The sequence below is a fragment of the Salvelinus sp. IW2-2015 genome, unplaced genomic scaffold, assembly GCF_002910315.2.
Source record: "Salvelinus sp. IW2-2015 unplaced genomic scaffold, ASM291031v2 Un_scaffold1789, whole genome shotgun sequence".
In the NCBI taxonomy this organism is placed as follows: Eukaryota; Metazoa; Chordata; class Actinopteri; order Salmoniformes; family Salmonidae; genus Salvelinus; species Salvelinus sp. IW2-2015.
In genome coordinates, this window is record NW_019943163.1 from 192,817 (window position 1) to 211,383 (window position 18,567).

The window sequence follows — 18,567 nt, forward strand, 5'->3', positions numbered from 1 at the left end:
ATTTTTATGTGCGTTATGTCGTCACGAACAGTCTTTTGTCTGCCACCAGTCCATTGGATTGAAACATCTCTGGTGGGAAAACGCGTACATTTGTCACCCAAAAATGTTTTATTGTGAGAATGCATTGAGATTTCTCTAGCCCTGGAATTAGTCCACTGCACCACCAGGATGTAGTTAGCGTGCCATGGATTTATAACTCATACAAAGCTGTTCATTTAAGTCTATTCAAACAGGCCCCATTTCAAAGGAAACAAGCGCTCACTAATAATATTCTCCATTTGGCAGACGCGTGCATACATTTAACATATGGGCGTTGTAAGRGCTATGCTCTACGGACTGAGCCGCGTTGGACCACGTTAACAGCTGTGACCAATTAGTGGGCGCCGGAAACACACCTGAAGACACTTACCAAGAGATGATAAGAGTTTTGTTGACCCTGAGAACGGAATACACTSTTCATGTTTTTAAATGACATTCTTACAATGTTTTCTGAATGTTACTTATGTTTTCTTGTGATTTTTATGGAAAGTTTTCATGTTTTGAGAACAGAATTGAAAGCTAATTGATGTTAATGTATAGAATTATTTATTTATTTTTTACATTCCCAGAATATTGCCAAGAACTGATATAAAAGAGAAGCATACATTATATGAACGTTCTGAGAACAGAATGTACTGAAATAATATTACATTAAATACAACCACATCGGAAACTTGTGCAGAATGTTCTGTGCAAGTACTGAAATTCTCACAGATGATCAGTCGTAACGTTCTCTGAACTATTTGAGAACGTTCCCAATATCAAACCAGTTGGAGAACGTTCCCAATATCAAACCAGTTGGAGAACATACCTAGAACCGAAAATGAATTTAAATGTAGCCATGTTTGATCTTTTAGGAAAATTCTGTTAAAGTAATGAAATAAATAACAACAAAATAAATGTTTGTTAAGTTCCTTAAATGTGCTGAGAATAGCAAATATATCCTGCACCATTCCCATGAAGTTGTTGGAAGGTTTTATGCAAAAATAACCATAGGACAACCAAGCTCTCACCAAGCTTTATTAAGAAACATGGTTCTCAGTTAATGATGTGATGTTCTGTAATAGCGGGGTACTTGCGTGCGTGTGTCGGACACGTTTTGGTGGCGTGATAGATAAACCAATCACAATCGCAAAAAATAAAATGATATCAACCAATGACTGCCTGAACAGTCCTCCCCTGGCAAGTGAGATTGTCCAATAGGAAACGCTGACTGTGTTTTTTGGATGCGGTCCGCGGATCTGCTACATGATGAACAGAGAGAGGAGCTAGAGGCACAGTTGCGTAATCGGCATCACTGGGAATCTGATTTGGACCGAGCAGGAAGCAACAGCCACTTTACAGAAGGAACACAATCACTTTAAACATGGAAAAAAAACAGATCATTAACTTCGGTGCTGGACCTGCAAAGCTACCACAGTCTGTAAGTTGACTTTTTACTGCGCATTGAAAACCGAAAAAGTAATGATTGTAGCCTGTAACATGAAGAGAAACCGAAATGAATTGTATGGATGATAATTTTTCCGTAATGCAATTTGCAAAAGTGCAAAGTTTAATACAAAATATTTGATACAAAATCAAGCGTTTTATTTTATGAGAGAAGGCTAGCGAGTGCGCGGTTGCATCTCTTCGTCGTTGAAACAGCATGATAGATTTATCTTTTGTAAACTGACCATTTGACTGTGAACAGAAACAACGTGTTAAAACATGAGGACGTATCTTTTATCATGCACGAAGAGTAGGCTGGCAGGCCTTTGATGAAACTAGATAGTCGAGTTGCATCAGCCGATTAAACATCCATGCGGAAAATGCTCCGGTGTCTGCTCCGGTGCCAAGCGACGGTATACACCTCTAGACGGCGCTAGAACCACTGTCAAGTCGGGTAGGGCTTATCCAGAAGTTGTTGATTTATCAGGGTGGCACCGGTCTGACCTTGGTTTTTAGAATGACCTGTATTCAAGACTTGTAAAGGTTTTGATTGACGTGAATGTGCTGTATTTGCAGGTGCTGTTCCAGGCGCAGAAAGAACTGCTCGACTATAATGGCAGCGGGATCAGTGTCCTGGGTGAGTCTCTCTCTCAGCCAGTGAGGCACACACTGGCTGAATCAACGTTGTTTCCACGTATTTATTATATAAATATACACTGCTCAAAAAAATAAAGGGAACACTAAAATAACACATCCTAGATCTGAATGAATGAAATATTCTTATTAAATACTTTTTTCTTTACATAGTTGAATGTGCTGACAACAAAATCACACAAATTATCAATGGAAATCAAATTTATCAACCCATGGAGGTCTGGATTTGGAGTCACACTCAAAATTAAAGTGGAAAACCACACTACAGGCTGATCCAACTTTGATGTAATTCCTTAAAACAAGTCAAAATGAGGCTCAGTAGTGTGTGTGGCCTCCACGTGCCTGTATGACCTCCCTACAACGCCTGGGCATGCTCCTGATGAGGTGGCGGATGGTCTCCTGAGGGATCTCCTCCCAACCTGGACTAAAGCATCTGCCAACTCCTGGACAGTCTGTTGGCAACGTGGCGTTGTGGAGTGAGCGAGACATGATGTCCCAGATGTGCTCAATTGATTCAGGTCTGGGAACGGGCGGCCAGTCCATAGCATCAATGCCTTCCTCTTGCAGGAACTGCTGACACACTCCAGCCACATGAGGTCTACATTGTCTTGCATTAGGAGGAACCCAGGGCCAACCGCACCAGCATATGGTCTCACAAGGGTCTGAGGATCTCATCTCGTACCTAATGGCAGTCAGGCTACCTCTGGCGAGCACATGGAGGGCTGTGCGGCCCCCAAAGAAATGCCACCCCACACCAGACTGACCCACCGCCAAACCGGTCATGCTGGAGGATGTTGCAGGCAGCAGAACGTTCTCCACGGCGTCTCCAGACTCTGTCACGTCTGTCACATGTGTTCAGTGTGAACCTGCTTTCATCTGTGAAGAGCACAGGGCGCCAGTGGCGAATTTGCCAATCTTGGTGTTCTCTGGCAAATGCCAAACGTCCTGCACGGTGTTGGCTGTAAGCACAACCCCCACCTGTGGACGTCGGCCCTCATACCACCCTCATGGAGTCTGTTTCTGACCGTTTGAGCAGACACATGCACATTTGTGGCTGCTGGAGGTCATTTTGCAGGGCTCTGGCAGTGCTCCTCCTTGCACAAAGGCGGAGGTAGCGGTCCTGCTGCTGTTGTTGCCCTCCTACGGCCTCCTCCACGTCTCCTTAGTACTGCCTGTCTCCTGGTAGCGCCTCCATGCTCTGGACACTACGCTGACAGACACAGCAAACCTTCTTGCCACAGCTCGCATTGATGTCCATCCTGGATGAGCTGCACTACCTGAGCCACTTGTGTGGGTTGTAGACTCCGTCTCATGCTACCACTAGAGTGAAAGCACCGCCAGCATTCAAAAGTGACCAAAATATCAGCCAGGAAGCATAGGAACTGAGAAGTGGTCTGTGGTCACCACCTGCAGAACCACTCCTTCATTGGGGGTGTCTTGCTAATTGCCTATAATTTCCACCTGTTGTCTATTCCATTTGCACAACAGCAGTGTGAAATTTATTGTCAATCAGTGTTGCTTCCTAAATGGACAGTTTGATTTCACAAGAAGTGTGATTGACTTGGAGTTACATTGTGTTGTTTAAGTATTCCCTTTATTTCTTTGAGCAGTGTATATATCACACACACACAGTACCAGTCAAAAGTTTGACACACCTTCTCATTCAAGGTTTCTTTATTTTTACTATTTTCTACATTGTATAATATTAGTGAAGACATCAAAACTATGAAATAACAATATGGAATCATGTAGTAACCAAAAAAGTGTTAAACAAATCAAAATATATGTTTGATATTCTTCAAAGTAGCCACCCTTTGCCTTGATGACAGCTTTGCACCCTCTTGGCCTTCTCAGGGTGTCTTAATAGCTAGCTATTTTATTGTATTTTATTCTGTCCTTGCAGAGATGAGCCATCGGTCGTCAGACTTCACCAAGATCATGAACACCACAGAAAACCTGTTACGGGAGCTACTGTGAGTATAAACACTCACACACACACACACCATCCGACTTCATGAGCTCTCTCCCTCTATCTATATTTCTTGCTCTGCTCCTGATTTCTGTTTAATCTAGGTTAAAACAACTGTCTGGGAGAAGTTGGTCTGAACGTTGGTGTCTTTACATGTGTTTCAACTGTCGGAGAACGTTTCTTACATGTGTTTCACGTCTGGGAGAACTGTTGTTCTTACATGTGTTTTCAACTGTCTGGGAGATGTGTTGGTGTCTTTACATGTGTTTTCAACTGTCTGGAGAACGTGTTGGTATCTTTACATGTTGTTTTCAACTGTCTGGGAGAATGTGTTGTATCTTTACATGTGTTTTCAAACTGTCTGGGAAATGTGTTGGTCTTTACAGTGTTCAACTGTCTGGAATGTGTTGTGTTTACATGGTTTCAACTGTCTAGAACGTGTTGTTCTTTACATGTGTTTTCAACTGTCTGGGAGAATGTGTTGGTATCTTTACATGGTTTTCAACTGTCTGGAGAATGTGTTGTACTTTACATGTGTTTTCAACTGTCTGGGAGAATGTGTTGGTCTTTACATGTGTTTTCAACTGTCTGGGAGAAGTGTTGGTATCTTTACATGTTTTCAACTGTCTGGGAGAATGTGTTTTGTCTTTACATGTGTTTTCAACTGTTCTGGGAGAATGTGTTGTCTTTACATGTGTTTTCAACTGTCTGGAGAATGTGTTGTGTCTTTACATGTGTTTTCAACTGTCTGGGAGAATGTGTGGGTCTTTTCATGTGTTTTCAACTGTCTGGGAGAATGTGTTGGTATCTTTACATGTGTTTTCAACTGTCTGGGAGAATTGTGTGGTCTTTACAGTTTTCAACTGTCTGGAGAAGTGTTGGGTCTTTACATGTGTTTTCAAACTTCTGGGAGAACGTGGTGTATCTTTACATTGTGTTTCAACTGTCTGGGAGAACGTGTTTCCTCTTTCTTTTGCTTGAACTCGTGACATTTTACCCTGACTGCCTTTCAGAGTAGTTGTGCATTCTAGAAACACCTCACATCGTTGCTAGGCAACAGTGTATCATTCTAGAACACCCCACATCGTTGGCTAGGCAACAGGTATCATTCTAGAACACCCCACATCGTTGGCTAGGCAACAGTGTATCATTCTAGAACACCCCACATCGTTGGCTAGGCAACAGTGTATCATTCTAGAAACACCACATCATTGGCTAGGCAACAGTGTATCATTCTAGAAACCCACACACCGGTGCCGAGCGAACAGTGTATCATTCTAGAACACCCCACATCGTTGGCTAGGCAACAGTGTATCATTCTAGAACAGTGGTTCCCAAACTTTTTATAGTCCCGTACCCCTTCAAACATTCAACCTCCAGCTGTACCCCTTCTAGCACCAGGGTCAGCGCACTCTCAAATGTTTTTTGCCATCATTGTAAGCCGGCCACACACACACTATACGACACATTTATTAAACATAAGAATGAGTGTGAGTTTTTGTCACAATTCGGCTAATGGGAAGTGACAAAGAGCTCTTATAGGACCAGGACACATAATAATAATCAATAATCTTGCTCTTTATTTTACATATAAAACCTGATTTGTTAATTGAAAATGGTGAATAACTCACCACAGGTTAATGAGAAGGGTGTGCATGAAAGGATGCACATAACTCTGCAATGTTGGGTTGTATTGGAGAGAGTCTCAGTCTTAAATCATTTTCCACACACAGTCTGTGCCTGTATTTAGTTTTCATGCTAGTGAGGGCCGAGAATCCACTCTCACATAGGTACGTGGTTGCAAAGGGCATCAGTGTCTTAACAGTGCGATTTGCCAAGGCAGGATACTCTGAGCGCAACCCAATCCAGAAATCTGGCAGCGGCTTCTGATTAAATTCAATTTTCACAGAAAGGCTCACTTGTTCAGATATCAGTAAGTGGACTGGAAGCAGGGTATGAAAGGGATAACGAATCCAGTTGTTTGTGTCATCCGTTTCGGGAAAGTATCTGCGTAATTGCGCACCCAACTCACTCAGGTGCTTCGCTATATCACATTTGACATTGTCCGTAAGGTTGAGTTCATTTGCACAGAAAAAAATCATACAATGATAGAAAGACCTGTGTGTTGTCCTTGTTAATGCAGACAGAGAAGAGCTCCAACTTCTAAATCATAGCCTAAATGTAGTCCCGCATATTGAATATAGTTGCAGAGTCCCTGTAATCCTAGATTCAGATCATTCAGGTGAGAAAAAACATCACCCAGATAGGCCAGTCGTGTGAGAAACTCGTCATCATGCAAGCGGTCAGACAAGTGAAAATTATGTTCAGTAAAGAAAACTTTAAGCTCGTCTCTCAATAAAAAACGTGTTAATACTTTGCTCCTTGATAACCTGCGCATTTCTGTATGTTGTAAAAGCGTTACATGGTCGCTGCCCATATCATTGCATAATGCAGAGAATACACAAGAGTTCAGGGGCCTTGCTTTAACAAAGTGAACCATTTTCACTGTAGTGTCCAAAACGTCTTTCAAGCTGTCAGGCATTCCCTTGGCAGCAAGAGCCTCTTGGTGGATGCTGCAGTGTACCCAAGTGGCGTTGGGAGCAACTGCTTGCACGCGCGTTACCACTCCACTATGTCTCCCTACGTTTGGCTACATATGGACCATTAGTGGAATTCCCGCGAGAGAGTAACGGTTAATGTGATTTGGATGTTAACTATTTGACGAGGCTACCTGTATTTGACATTGTGTTGTTATTTCGCTGAACACTAGACGGTTTAATTTTATTTTGGGCTGTGAAACGAGGCGACTCAGGCGAGGAAAAAAACCTCAACCAAATGTATAGCACCGTTGGACAATATAAATGGACTGTTTGAAAATGTGAAGAAGAAAATAATGTGACTCATATTTTGATTTGGCGTACCCCTGGGGGTTCCCCAGTTTGAGAATACCCGTTCTAGAACACTCCACATTGTTGCCTAGCCAACAGTGGTGTCATTCTAGGGCCAAAAAGAGGTTTATCCACACATCTCTGTTTTGGATAGATAAATCTTTGTGTTTGTTTAGTGTGTTCCAATTTTTTTCAAGAGTGGTTACATTCTCTGGATTATTCAGTTGCATCGAGCTGATTTCTGACGTGCTGTTCCTTCTTATCCCGATTAGTGTATTTCTGTATTGTTTTAGTGATTCACCATAGTGAAGGTGAAGGCTCAGGTTTTCTGGGTCTCTGTGTTTTTGGTTGGACAGATTCCTCAATTCCTTTTCTTTAGGGATTTGCATTCTTAGGCTGTCTATTTGATAAAAAAAAWAAAAWAAATTCTCTCTCTCTCCCTGTCTCTCCCTGTCTCTCTCTCTCTCTCTCTCCAGGAGTATCCCAGACAACTACAAAGTCATGTTCCTCCAGGGGGGCGGGACGGGCCAGTTTAGTGCCGTCCCCCTCAATCTGATTGGTCTAAAGGAGGATAGGTGTGCTGATTACCTAGTGACGGGCACCTGGTCGTCCAATGCTGCCAAGGAAGCTGAGAAATACGGCAAGGTCAACGTGGTTCACCCCAAACTGGACACCTACACCAGTAAGTGTGTGTGTGTGTGTGTGTGTGTGTGTGTGTGTGTGTGTGTGTGTGTGTGTGTGTGTGTGTGTGTGTGTGTGTGTGTGTGTGGAGCCATGGTTGCTACTAGTATAACAGGAGACACGGTTTGTGTTAACAGTTTAATGTAGCAGAATGACTCCTCATGTCTCCTGTTGACACTATCTATCCGCCTCACAACATTAACCCACACTAACTACACGTGACTGGTTCCCACACTAACTAACACGTGACTGGTTCCCACACTAACTACACGCTGACTGATTCCACACTATATACACTGATGATCCCACACTACACTGACTATTCCACACTAATACACGTGACTGATTCCACCCATAATTACACGTGACCGATTCCCACACTAACTACACCTGACCGATTCCCACACTAACTACACGTGACCATTCCCACACTAACTACACGTGACTGATTCCCACACTAACTACACGTGACTGATTCCCACAACTAATACACTGACCGATTCCATACTAACTACACGTGACCGATTCCCACACTAACTACACGTGACATTCACCTAACTACACGACTGATCCCACACAACTACACGTGAACTGATTCCACACAATACACGTGACTGATTCCCACACTAAACACGTGACTGATTCCCACACTAACTACACGTGACTGATTCCCACACTAACTACACGTGTTTTAAAAATACAGATATGAAAAGAGATAAAAGTAACAAGTAATTAAAGAGCAGCAGTGAAATAACAATAGCGAGACTATTTACAGGGGGTACCCGTACAGAGTCAATGTGCGGCACCGGTTATTTGAGGTAGTATGTACATGTAGGTAGAGTATTAAAGTGACTATGCTTAGATGACAACAAAGAGAGTAGCAGCGGTGTAAAGAGGGGGTGAGGGGTGGGGGGGGGGAAAGTGCAAATAGTCTGGGTAGCCATTTGACTAGATGTTCAGGAGTCTTATGGCTTGGGGGTAGAAGCTGTTTAGAAGCCTCTTGGACCTAGACTTGGCACTCCGGTACCACTTGCCGTGCGGTAGTAGAGAGAATAGTCTATGACTAGGGTGGCTGGAGTCTTTGACGATTTTTAGGGCCTTCCTCTGACACCGCCTGGTATAGAGGTCCTGGATTGGTTCAATTACAGGCTCAAAATGGCCAGAAACAAAGACATTTCTTCTGAAATTCATCAGTCTATTCTTGTTCTGAGAAATGAAGGCTATTCCATGCAAGAAATTGCCAAGAAACTGAAAATCTCGTACAACGCTGTGTGCTACTCCCTTCACGGAACAGAGCAAACTGGCTCTAACCAGAATAGAAAGAGTGGGAGGCCCCGGTGCACAACTGAACAAGAGGACAAGTACATTAGAGTGTCTAGTTTGAGAAACAGACGCCTCACAAGTCCTCAACGAGCAGCTTCATTAAATAGTACCCGCAAAACACCAGTCTCAACGTCAACAGTGAAGAGGCGACTCCGGGATGCTGGCCTTCTAGGCAGAGTTGCAAAGAAAAAGCCATATCACAGACTGGCCAATAAAAAGAAAAGATTAAGATGGGCAAAATAACATTTCTCAGAACAAGAGTAGACTGATGAGTTTCAGAAGAAAGTTCTTTGTTTCTGGCCATTTTGAGCCTGTTATCAAACCCACAAATGCTGATGCTCCAGATCCTCAACTAGTCTAAAGAAGGCCAGTTTTATTGCTTTTTTAATCCACACAAAACAGTTTTCAGCTGTGCTAATATAATTGCAAAAGAGTTTTCTAATGATCAATTAACCTTTTTAAAATGATAAACTTGGATAAGCTAACACAACGTGCCATTGGAACACAGGAGTGATGGTTGCTGATAATGAGCCTCTGTACACCTATGTAGATATTCCATTAAAAATCAGTTGTTTCCAGCTACAATCGTCATTTACAACATTAACAATGTCTACGCTGTATTTCTGATCATTAATGTATGTATACATACATACACATATAGACACACATGAGGTGGATAAGAAAGAGCATTTTACCACATTGTCCTGTATGGACATGAACAATAGGAGAAATACTCCATTTCAGACTGATTTTCAGAATATTATTCATACACAAATTAACATTAATGAACATTATTCACATAGGGTGTGTAATAGAATGCAATATTCTATCATATTCACAAATTCTTGAAAAAAAAAAAAGTTATGTATGATCAGTTCATTAATCTACTTAATTGTATAGCCTAACAAATTCAAGAATGATTGACAATAAATAATTGTAATCAAATTAAAATGTTGACGCATAATGACTTCATTACCGGAATGCATCTATCTCTATAGCCTATAGGCGTTAACAAAATATTCGTACAAATACAGACTAGGCCTAGTAGAAAGAGGGTCAATCAAGTTAGGTCTGCCAAATTAACAGAGCATTGGATAAAATACATAAATCCAGCCTTAAAGTATAACTCCATCATCATCATCAAAATAAAACGTGTTGTTTATAACATGCACAATTAGATGCATCACTCTATATAGAGCAAACGTGACTAAATTCCAGCCCAGTGACTTTGTTCACCACATCCTCCTTCGATTGTCTCGTCTGGCTGCCACGAAAAGCTCCCCCACTTGCTGATCTGCACGAAGTGGGTGTGTGTGTGTGTGTGTGTGTGTGTGCGTGTGTGCCACTGGCGATGTACTTCACTGTTCTCGGCGGTGCATCATCACTTCAAAACGCATTCCGTCTTGGTGTTATCGGTTGGCCTACGACTACTGGTAGTACCGGTAAAATGTACGTTATGAATCGGAAAATCAACATACAGCTGACACACTTTGATTTCATCAATCATTTTGACTTCAATTTGGTTGTCCAACAATAGTATCAGTTTACACTGCGTCTTTGCTGATGAATGCCCTGACCTCTGGCCAGTCAATTGGTTCAATTACATTACATTGTTTCGTCTGTTAATCGCTTCTAATAGATCCGAAAATGATGCAATAAGCATGAATTTAACCGACTGTTAGTTTATAATGAGAGACGTCCCACGTTTAACCTGGACACATAAATAGTAGGAATTTGCGCTGGCTACAGCCTTGACGGCATGAGAGAGAGAGAGAACCCTGCATCACAACTTTGTTCATTTACACAATTTATCTCGTTTACTTTCGCTTGTAAATGTCCACACTCGCCGTAAATTACATTCGGTAGCTGCTAGCTCTGCTTGTAAAACTTTATGAGCTGGAATTCTTCTGTCTTTTGAAATTAGTTTTCATTCGTTAGCATTTAGCTAACAGCGTCTGTGATTTTATTAATTTAGCTTTTCTTGTGTTTTAAGCACTCTAACGGCAGTTACACTGCAAACTGCATTAAAGAAAGTTGTGTTATTTTGGATGCAGTATTTGCAGCATACTGCACTTACACTGCGGTTATACTGCACTCTTGACTGCAATCTTTTTTCGTCTRAACAAACTATGAAGCTACACATGAACTAAAAGGGCCAGATAAACAGGGTATGCTACATGCTATTACAACACGGACATGTGAACTCCCGAAGAAGCATGTGTAAGCACATTTACATGTAGAGGTACTAATGAATATGCTATGCAATACTTTTAAGGACATAGTAACAATGCACCTATTGTATAGGAAGATTAGATTGTATAGGAAGAATATACAGATGAACCCTAACAAAGTCCACGTACATAGTCACGCACCAACACCAGCTTGGATGTCCATAGTGGTGGAGAATAGTATAGTTAGTTATAGTTGAATCCTTTTGTTGTTGGTGCAGCCAGGGGGGGGTTGTCAACTTGCTGTGTACTTCTGGAGCTGTAGTGAGAGACTAGTTTAGAACTAGGTCTAGTTCACTTGCTTTGGCAACGCAAACCTATGTTTCCTATGCCAATAAAGCCCCTAGAATTGAATTGAAATGACTGAAGAGTGTCAGAGCTAGTGTGAGGGTTCTATGAGCCCAGATTATACCTCTGATTTGACCAGGTTACATGACGCATGTTAGGAGGGGGTTGCCCTCAGCAACAGAGTGTTCCAGAAGCAGAGGTGTGACCGTTGAGGGGGCAGAGTGCCCTGTAAACACTAGCTCTTCTCTCTGCAGGTTAATACATGTTTTATGGCACATTCACATACAGGATTTATCCCAGTGTTTTTTTTTTTACCAAAAAGGCTTAGACTTTTCTGTTACCGTCTACTCAAGCCCGGGACCAATGTTCCCTCGTGCGGCTCCACAGGGACTGCCGCACACAAGAAATATTAGCGCATGCAGAGAAGCACGAGATTGAACTTTACTCAACTTTCTAGAGTTTTCCCCGTTAATTAACACTATCAACGTTTCCCTTTTACTGTGGGAATTGTGATTGAATCAATGCAATATTAGCTACTTTCAATGCAACATACCGAAACATGACGACCTATGCAAGACTTAGGATGCAAAACTAACTATACAAGACATGTTGTTGTAGGCAGAACGCATCGGAGTAGGATTCTATTGCATTGACAGGCACGACTCAGGCACGTACTCTACACAGACCGGTGCGCCATAACCWKTCAGAGCTGCACTAGGCCTATATGCAAATAGACCATTGCCATATATGGATCTGATTCATTCACTTTGAACTGGACTGTGTTTACAGCATGAGCGGTCGTGGGTAAATGAGCTTGTTTTGAGATCAAAGCGAAAGCTACATGTAGCGATGTGTGTACATTTGTTCATATCTTTTGCTAGTTAGTGATTTATTACCCCAGTTATAGATAATGTGTAGTCAGCAATGGGGGAGTGGTTGCTTCCTAGAAGAGCACAAAACGTGTACATTTCTAGACATCTTTGAAAAGCCAGTCAGGAAAATAACTTTATTTTCTTGTCTTAAAGGGGCAGTGTTGTATTTTGAGAGAGGCTCGAATAAGCTAAGTAGCCAATAGGCAGAGGGTAGCATCATTTGTCTGATTCTCTGTAATAATGATATGGGAATAATGATGCATGTTATTTTGTAAAGTGGTTTCTTGCATCAAACAACACAGCACCATTTTCAGTCACCTCCTTCTCTGAAGGACAAGTGGATTAACAGGTTAATGTCAAAAGTCTCATGGAATGTAGGTCTACATTGAACACCACACATTGGCTGCTACTGTAGGCTGAATGATAAAACAGCTATTTCCATGGTAAAATGTTATGGGATGTATTTTCTCCATTGTTTTTGATGGTAGGCCACTCTGGTAGACCTACATTATGATTAAATAGCCACAGTAGCCTACTTAACCGCTGTTCCTTAAAAGCGGGTACGGCCTCAGTGTTCACAGTAACGTCGGGCGTTGCGCTCAGCAGACCTGAAATTTGCTCAGTGATGAAAAAAAAGTAGAGGTGACATTGGCTGGCAGTCTTGTCTCACTGGGTCATGGTTCTGGTGGAGCTACTCTCACTTTGGGCCAAAGACGGGCCACTTTTCAGCCAGCATTTACATAACAATGGCTAACAGTGAACTTTGACACCTCACAAAGCAACTGTTTTGATTATACATATATATAGATTATACGTTGTTGATTCTGTTCTTCACAAGTCCTCACTGTCAGCCCTAGATTTGGAAACAATTTTCCTAGTATTTTTTTATTTATTTAACCTTTATTTAACCAGGTAGGTTAGTTGAGAACAAGTTCTCATTTACAACTGAGACCTGGCCAAGATGAAGCAAAGCAGTGCGACAAAAACAACAACACAGAGTTACACATGGAATAAACAAACGTACAGTCAATAACACAATAGAAAAATCTGTGTACAGTGTGTGCAGATGAAGTAAGGAGGTAAGGCAATAAATAGGCCATAGTAGCGAAGTAATTACAATTTAGCAAATTAACACTGGAGTGATAGATGTGCAGATGAGAATGTGCAAGTAGAAATACTGGTGTGCAAAAGAGCAAAAAAGTAAATAAAAACAATATGGGGATGAGGTAGGTAGATGAGTAGGCTATTTACAGATGGGCTGTGTACAGTTGCAGCGATCGGTAAGCTGCTCAGATAGCTGATGTTTAAAGTTAGTGAGGGAGATATAAGTCTCCAACTTCAGCGATTTTTGCAATTCGTTCCAGTCATTGGCAGCGGAGAACTGGAAGAAAGGTGGCCAAAGGGGGTGTTGGCTTTGGGGATGACCAGTGAAATATACCTGCTGGAGCATGTGCTACGGGTGGGTGTTGTTATGGTGACCAGTGAGCTAAGATAAGGCGGAGCTTTACCTAGCAAAGACTTATAGACATTTTATACTTCTAACATACGGGTGTATACACTAGTGGAACACGGGTATTAGTCGAAAAGCAGCATTAGTGTTTGAGAGAAAGTGTTCAAGACCCTGTGTCCTCATCCAAAACGTTATCCTGATCAGTCTCAGACTAGGTAGACCCTTGTGTCCTCATCCAAAACGTTATCCTGATCAGTCTCAGACTAGGTAGACCCTGTGTCCTCATCCAAAACGTTATCCTGATCAGTCTCAGACTAGCCCAGTTAGCAATGAGCACTCGGGAGGCCGGCATCCCTCCAGCCCTTTTCAAATTTTTCCACACCGATCTCGACAAACCATTTCTGTATGGACCTCGCTTTGTGCACGGGGGCATTGTCATGCTGAAACAGGAAAGGTCCTTCTCCAAACTTTTGCCACCAAGTTGGAAGCACAGAATCGTCTAGAATTTAATTGTATGCTGTAGCGTTAAGATTTCCCTTCACTGGAACTAAGGGGCCTATCCCGAACCATGAAAAACAGCCCCAGACCATTATTTCTCCTCCACCAAACTTTACAGTTGGAACTTTGCATTCGGCCAGGTAGCGTTCTCTTGGCATCCGCCAAACCCAGATTTGTCTGTTGGACTGGCAGATGGTGAAGCGTGATTCATCACTCCAGAGAACACGTTTCCACTGCTCCAGAGTCCAATGGCGGTGAGCTTTACACCACTCCAGCCGACGCTTGGCATTGCACATGGTAAGCTTAYGCTTGTGTGCGGGTGTTCGGCCATGGAAACCCATTTAATGAAGCTCCCAACGAACAGTTATTGTGCTGACGTTGCTTCCAGAGGCAGTTAAGAACTCTGTAGTGAATGTTGCAACCGAGTACAGACAATGTTTACGTGCTTCAGCTCTCGGCGCTCCCGTTCTGTGAGCTTGTGTGGCCTACCACTTCGCGGCTGAGCCGTTGTTGCTCCTAGATGTTTCCACTACAAAATAACAGCACTTACAGTTGACCAGGGCAGCTCTAGCAGGGCAGAAATTTGATGAACTGACTTGTTGGAAAGGTGGCATCCTATGACAGTGCCATGTTGAAAGTCACTGAGTTCTACTGCCAATGTTTGTCTATGGAGATTGCATGACTCTGCTCGATTTTATACACCTGTCAGCAACGGGTGTGGCAGAATTAGCCAAATTCACTAAAATTCACTAAAATAGCCAAATTCACTATTTTGAAGGGATGTCCACATACTATTGGCCATCAAAGTAACATAGTAAAGAAATCAAATAAGTGACATTGTAAATATACTAAAAATACAACAAAAACCTATAGGCATATAGCAGGGGTCTCCAACCTTTACTAGCATGAAAAAGGTAACATGTCGCAAGCTATATTTATATTTTCCCAAATTGTCAGTTTTGTACTCAATTACAATTGTTCATAGATAAAATTTGATGTTCTGAGTCCATGTCAATGCTTAAATCACATCAGAATATATGTGCCGGCCTAGCAATTGTTCTGTACTGCTGCTGCTCATGTCTTGTCTAACCAGGTGTCACGACTTCCGCCGAAGTCGGTCCCTCTCCTTGTTCGGCGGTCGACGTCACCGGTCTTCTAGCCATCGCCGATCCACCTTTCATTTTCCATTTGTTTTGTCTTGTTTTCCCACACACCTGGTTTACATTCCCTCATTACCTGTCGTGTATTTAACCCTCTGTTCCCCCCATGTCTGTGTGTGTAATTGTTTATTGTTGAGATTGGCACGCTTCCGGCTGGTTTGCGCCGGGTTTATTTTATACCCGTGCTTTGTGGCAAGCCTGTACTTGTGTTTTTGTACTTTGTGCTGCCACACTTGTTCGTTGGGCATTTGTTTTGTGACGCGGTTGCCGTAGTAAAGTGCTTTGTCCACTCATCTCTGCTCTCCTGCTCCTGACTTCTATGCACCAGCTACACCCACCTCTTGACACCAGGGATAATGTGATTAACTGGGAGCTTTCAGGTGTCTGATGCTTGTAATACAGTATTTGTTCATGACAGTTTAGGCCTTTTTGTGGCACGCTTGTAGGACTCAGATTGTCCAAAAGGGTTCCAACAAGTCTTCTACTGTTGTTTTTCTCTGTAGTTGTCCGGTATCAGGTGACTTGTRGTGTAGTCCTGAACAGAACTGCAGAGTTAATTTTCCTTCCATTCGCTCTGGAAGATGCTTCTTTGAAGATAGAAGTGATCAGTCATTGACAAAAGATTCTGACCGTGTGGTCTAATGATTCTGACCGTGTGGTCTAATGATTCTGACCGTGTGGTCTAATGATTCTGACTGTGTGGTCCTCCAGAGATCCCTGACCCCAGCAGTTGGTCGTTGACCCCTGGATCGTCCTACGTGTATTACTGCTGCAACGAGACAGTGCACGGCGTGGAGTACAACTTCATCCCCGAAACCCACGGAGCCGTCCTGGTCTCTGACATGTCATCGAACTTCCTGTCCCGACCCGTCGACGTTTCCAAGGTAAGGTTGAGCATTTCACTTGGTTCCCACGACACAACCACGCTGCAAAGTCAAAATCGGCTACATCATTAACCTTTATTTAACTAGGCAAGTCCGTTAAGAACAAATTCTTATTTACAATGATGGCCTAGGAACAGTGGGTTAGCTGCCTTGTTCAGGGACAGAACGACATATTTACATCATTAAAATGCATGGAAATGAGATTTAAGGTGCTGATTATGCAGCATAATGTATGCTACGGGAAAGCTTATCAACTACTGCATGGTTTTCTGGGGTTAGCATTTTATTTGACCCAGAAATGACCTAAAACATTAAAGGGTAATAACCCAGTAATAGCTTCCTGTGTGTTTGGTGTTTATTCAATGTGTTATGAATAGTTTGGGCTGATCTTCGCGGGGGCTCAGAAGAACGTGGGCTGTGCTGGTGTTACCGTGGTGATCGTGAGAGAGGATCTCATTGGCCACACTCTGACGGAGTGTCCCGTTGTCCTTAACTACCAAGTGCAGACTCAGAACAACTCCCTGTACAACACACCAGCCTGCTTCAGGTAACACACACACCAGCCTGCTTCAGGTAAACAGGTTGCCTGCTCAGGTAACACACACAGTGCCTGGCTTCAGGGAACACACCACAGTGCCTGGCTTCAGGTTAACACACACAGGCCTGGCTTCAGGTAACAACACACCAGTGCCTGGCTTCAGGTAACACACACCAGTGCCTGGCTTCAGGTAACACACACACCAGCCTGCTTCAGGTAACACACACACCAGCCTGGCTGCAGGTAAACACACACAGTCCTGGCTTCAGGTAACACACACAGTGCCTGCGTTCAGGTAACACACAACAGGCCTGGCTTCAGGTAAACACACACAGTGCCTGGCTTCAGGTAACACACACAAGTGCCTGGCTTCAGGTAACACACACAGTGCCTGCTTCAGGTAACACACACACAGTGCCTGCTTCAGGTAACACACACACAGCCTGCTTCAGGTAAACACACAGCAGCCTGGCTTCAGGTAAACACACACACAGTGCCTGGCTTCAGGTAACACACACACAGTGCCTGGCTTCAGGTAACACACACAGCAGCTCTGGCTTCAGGTAACACACACAGCAGCCTGGCTTCAGGTAACACACACAGCAGCCTGGCTTCAGGTACACACAACAGTGCCTGGCTTCAGGTAACACACACAGTGCCTGGCTTCCTGCCCAGGTAAACACACACAGCCCTGCCCAGGTAAACACACACAGCCCTGCCCAGGTAAACACACACAGCCCTGCCCAGGTAAACACAGTAGTCTTTATCCTCCTCTAGGTAACAGTGTTCTGTTCGTTACTTCTGTCCCAGACCATGCTGTAACCATAGTAACGGTGTGGTTTCCTGTCCCGTAGGCATGGTAACGGTGTTCTGCCGGCGGCTGGGATGGCACAGCTTGGAGTTACTCCTGTCTCAGTACCAGACCAGGCTGAGCTTTGGGGTCCAGAGGGAACTGGTCGACCTGGTCAGGGTCTCACTGCTGAGCGCAACAAGGGCACGAACACTCTACGACCAGGGCCTCGCTACGGTGGCCCAGCTGGCCAGGGCAAAGGTCACTGAGGTGGAGAAGGCCCTACGCAAGGCTGTCCCCTTTAAGAGGTTAGGAGGAGGGAGGAGAGTGTGTTGTAAAGGACTGGTGGTGATGATGATGATGATGGTGYTGATCTCTTCCTCTCCAGTTCTCGTCGTGCGATGGATGAGACCGAGGGGGAGGCAGCCGAGAGGCGGAGCTTACGGTGTGTCTGGGTCAGTGGGGGGCGGGCTCTAACAGAACACGAGGCAGCCATTGCAATTGTGTCTGAGGCCAGGCTCCTCCTCCAGCAAGACCTCGCCCTATTGGGGGTGACCTGGGACCCAGGGACACTGCCCACGGAAACACGGCCTAACAACGACCATGACAACGACTCACCTGAGACACAGCGGGACCGGTCCAAATCCTGGAGAGATGGAGAGAGGAGGTTAAACGAGAAGAAAGAGATGGAAGGCGGAGGGAAAGAGGGAAGGAGAGAGGGAGAGAGAAACGTGGTTGAACAGAACGAGGTAGAGGGGAGAGAGAAGAGTGAGGTAGAGAGGAAAGCAGTAGAGCAGAGAGGGAGAGAGAAGAGTGAGGTAGAGAGGAAAGCGGTAGAGCAGAGAGGGAGAGAGAAGAGTGAGGTAGAGAGGAAAGC

At 43.7% G+C, this 18,567-nt stretch overlaps 2 protein-coding genes across 2 annotated transcripts in view; both read left to right on the top strand.

Moving 5' to 3' along the window:
• The first annotated feature begins 1,277 nt into the window (after nt 1-1,277).
• Nucleotides 1,278-16,935, top strand: psat1 (phosphoserine aminotransferase 1). Its single transcript, XM_024139380.2, has 6 exons — nt 1,278-1,462; nt 2,044-2,104; nt 4,025-4,094; nt 7,455-7,660; nt 16,190-16,362; nt 16,740-16,935. Exons 1-6 carry the CDS (start codon nt 1,406-1,408, stop codon nt 16,911-16,913), a joined length of 741 nt encoding a protein of 246 aa, XP_023995148.2. The 5' UTR covers nt 1,278-1,405; the 3' UTR covers nt 16,914-16,935.
• Nucleotides 16,936-17,758: 823 nt separating this feature from the next.
• Nucleotides 17,759-18,567, top strand: part of LOC139024685 (zinc finger CCCH domain-containing protein 13-like) — a 27,479-nt gene continuing 26,670 nt past the window's right edge. The window contains exons 1-2 of the mRNA XM_070439586.1: nt 17,759-17,998; nt 18,079-18,553. Of these exons, the coding sequence (XP_070295687.1) occupies nt 18,092-18,553 (462 nt within the window). The 5' untranslated portion in view covers nt 17,759-17,998; nt 18,079-18,091. The remainder of the gene's footprint in view (nt 17,999-18,078; nt 18,554-18,567) is intronic.